The 3,883-nt window shown below is 56.2% G+C and overlaps 1 protein-coding gene across 1 annotated transcript; it reads left to right on the top strand.

Annotated features, from left to right (window-relative positions):
• Positions 1-921: 921 nt before the first annotated feature.
• Positions 922-3,875, top strand: LOC107307390 (coiled-coil domain-containing protein 1-like; the record flags this gene model as incomplete). Its single annotated transcript, XM_015850898.1, has 2 exons — positions 922-2,352; positions 3,781-3,875. Coding segments are annotated over exons 1-2 (1,497 nt in total), but the record flags the coding sequence as incomplete, so codon positions are not given.
• Positions 3,876-3,883: the final 8 nt, after the last annotated feature.

Here is a 3,883-nt window from a genome sequence, read left to right as displayed (position 1 = left end):
CAATGGGGGTAATGGGGACAATGGGGGCAATGGGGACATTGGGGGCAATGGGGACAATGGGGACAATGGGGGTAATGGGGATAATGGGGACATCAAGACCTTAAGGGACATTGGGGACAAGGAGATCCCATCCAACATGGCGGACCAAGATGTCTCCATCATGGCGGCCATATTGGACCATGATGTCCCTATAATGGCGGCCATATTGGACCATGATGTCCCCAACACAGCGGCCATATTGGACCAGGAAGTGTCCAACACGGCGGCCATATTGGACCAAGATGTCCCCATCATGGCGGCCATATTGGACCAATATTCCCCATCATGGAAGCAATTGGACCAGGATGTCAGACCCAACATGCGCCAATGAAGATAAAGATGTCCCCAACACCGGCGGCCATTATGTGGACCGAGGAAGTGTCCAACAGAGCGCCATTATTAGACCAGTGATGTCCCTATAATGGCGGCCATATTGGACCAAGATGTCCCCCTAATATGGCAGATTTGAGGACAAAGATGTGCCACAACATGGCAAGCCATATTCTGGAACCAAAGAGTCCCCAACATGCGCCAAGGAGGACAAGGACTTCCCCATCATGCGCATGGAGACAAAGAAGTCCCCCACACACCGGGTGGCCATATTGAACCATTGATGTCTCCATAATGGCGCCATATTGGACCAGGAACCCAAGTGGTTTCCAACACGCAGCCCATTATTGGACCATGAATGGTTCCCCATTCATGGCGCCATTATTGAACCATGATCCCCAAACACGGCGGCCATATTGGACCAGGAAGGTCCAAACACGGGCTGGGCCATATTGGACCAAAATGTCCCCCATCATGGCAGCCATATTTGGAACCAGGGAAGTGTCCAACACGCTGGCCATATTGGGACCAAAGATTCGCCATCATGGCGGCCCATATTGGTACCAAGGGATGTCCCCAACATGGCGGCCAATGAAGATAAAGATGTCCCCAACACGGCGGCCATATTGGACCAGGAAGTGTCCAACAGAGCGGCCATATTAGACCAGGATGTCCCCATCATGGCGGCCATATTGGACCAAGATGTCCCCAATATGGCGGACATTGAGGACAAAGATGTCCCCATCATGGCGGCCAATGAAGACAAGGATGTCCCCAACACGGCGGCCATATTGGACCAAGACGTCCCCATCATGGCGGCCATATTGGACCAAGATGTCCCCAACACGGCGGCCATATTGGACCAGAATGTCCCCAACATGGCGGCCAATGAAGATAAAGATGTCCCCAACACGGCGGCCATATTGGACCAGGACGTCCCCATCATGGCGGCCATATTGGATGGTGACGCTGGTGGCATCACCATCACAGTGACAGCCCCCCCATTGGAGGATGAGCCCGGTGACGATGACGTCATAGGTGATGACGTCATCACAGCCAACCAATCACGTGGCGTTGAGGAGAGCGATGACATCACAGCCGTGCTTCACGATGATGTCATCCCCGAGGGTGACGTCACTTCAAAGATGGCGGCTGGTGACGTCACTGCTGACCTCACTGAAGTTGATGACGTCACTTTAAAGATGGCAGCTGGTGACGTCATTGTTGATGATGTCATCGCTGCGGGTGATGTCACTTCCTGTCATCCTGGGGGTGACTGGAGTGACATCGCTGATGACGTCAAAAGTGGTGATGACGTCATAAGTGCTGATGACATCATCCGCTCCCTCCCCATTGGTGACCAGGCTGATGACGTCACCCCCAGAGGTGACGTCACTGATGACGTCATCACAGACGAACCAATCGCTTCTTTATATGGGGACGGCCGCAGCCATGACGTCATCCCAGTTGGTGACGTCATCGATGACGTCATCACGGGTGAAGCCGTCCCTCCATTACACGTGGATGCCTACGGCGATGACGTCATCCACACAGGTGACGTCATTGATGACATCACACATAACTATGACGTCACGGGCGACACATCGCATTGGGATGACATCACTGATGACGTCATCACAGGGGAAACCATCATGGCCGACCCCGTCGGCGACGTCATCAATGGGGACGACCTCACTGATGACGTCATTGATGTCGATGACGTCATCAATGTTGATGACATCATCAAGGACGACATCATCAAAGACGATGACATCATCGATGACGTCACCTATAGAGATGACATCACAGCCCCGATTTCGACCTGTGACGTCACACCTGAGGGTGATGACGTCACTGATGAGGTCACGTGGAAGGATGACGTCATCAGTGACGTCATCAGCCCCACAGAGGAGCAGCCGTTGTGCCCCATCGATGACATCACGGATGACGTCATGGCCGCCCACAGGAGGGGCGGGGCTACAGGTAGGGGGCGGGGCCAATGCAAATTAAGGGGTCGGGGCCAAAGTGAAGTGGGCCTTATATGGCTATGGGGGCGTGGTTATGCTAATGAGGGTCCTGTGGGGGCGTGGCCACGCTTATGGGCGTGGCTACGGCAATGGGGGCGTGGTCAGCTGCATGTGGGCGGGGCTAAGGGTAGGGCTGAGCCAATGAGGTTAATTGGGGGCGGGGTCAGTGCCTTTGTGGGCGTGGCCATTTGGGTCGCCATGTTTAGTGGGCGGGGCTAACGAGAAGGGGGCGTGGCCTCATCAAAGTGGGCGGGGCTTATGGGGTTTGTGGGTGGGGCTTATGGGGTTTGTGGGTGGGGCTTAACATTGTAGGAGGGGCTTATATGTTTATGGGCGTGGCTTAATGTTGGGGGCGTGGCTTATTGGTTTGTGGGCGTGGCTTATGGGGTTTGTGGGCGGGGCTTATTGGCTTTGGGGGCGTGGCTTATGTTGTTTGTGGGCGTGGCTTGACATTTGGGCCTTGGCCTGTTGGGTTTGTGGGTGTGGCTTGTGCGTTTGTGGGCGGGGCTTAATATTGGGGCGTGGCCTGTGGGGTTTGTGGGCGGGGCTTATGGAGTTTGTGGGCGGGGCTTATGGGTTTATGGACGTGGCTAATGTTCTTTGTGGGGGGGCCTTAACATTGTGGGCGTGGCTTGCAGGGTTTGTGGGCGGGGCCTATGGAGTTTGTGGGCGGGGCTTATGAAGTTTGTGGGTGTGGCCTAACATTGTGGGCGGGGCTTATGCCGTTTGTGGGCGTGGCTTAAGGCATTGGGGGCGTGGCTTATGGGGTTGTAGGCGGGGCTTATGTTTGTAGGCGGAGCTTATACTGTTTGTGGGCGGGGCTTAGCATTGGGCCCGGGGGGTTGTGGGGTTTGTGGGAGGGGCTTATGTGCATGTGGGCGGGGCTTAACATTGGGGGGTAGCTTATGGGGATTGTGGGCGGGGCTTATTGGTTTGTGGGCGGGGCTTAACATTGGGGGTGTGGCTTGCGGGGGTTGTGGGCGGGGCTTATGTGTTTGTGGGCGTGGCTTATGGGTTTATGAGCGTGGCTTGTGTTTGTGGGCGTGGTTTATGTCTTTGTGGGCGGGGCTTATGGGCATTTGGGGCGTGGCTTATGGTCTTTGTGGGCGTGGCTTAACATCGGGTGCGGGATTTGTGGGTTTTGTGGGCGTGGCTTGTGGGCTTTGTGGGCGGGGCTTGTGTGCTTTGTGGGCGTGGCCTGTGGGGTTTGTGGGCGGGACTTTATGGGGTTTGTGGGCGGGGCTTATGGGTTTGTGGGCGTGGTTTGTGCGGTTTGGGGGCGTGGCTTAACGTTGGGGGCGGAGCTTATGGGGTTTGTGGGCGGGGCTTATGGGGTGGGGGCGTGGCTATTCACTGCCCCCCCCCCCCTATTGTTGCCCCATAGGACCCCCCCAGCCCCATAGCAGCCCCCCCCCCGGCTGCCCCCTGCTTTTCCTCGGCCTCCTCTGTCTCCTCCTCGTCCTCCTGCTCCTCGCCGGGGTCTTTGC

This window comes from Coturnix japonica, unplaced genomic scaffold (genome assembly GCF_001577835.2).
Source record: "Coturnix japonica isolate 7356 unplaced genomic scaffold, Coturnix japonica 2.1 chrUnrandom577, whole genome shotgun sequence".
Classification (NCBI taxonomy): domain Eukaryota; kingdom Metazoa; phylum Chordata; class Aves; order Galliformes; family Phasianidae; genus Coturnix; species Coturnix japonica.
Note: the sequence above shows the minus strand (reverse complement) of the source record. Positions and strands in the feature narration are given on the sequence as shown.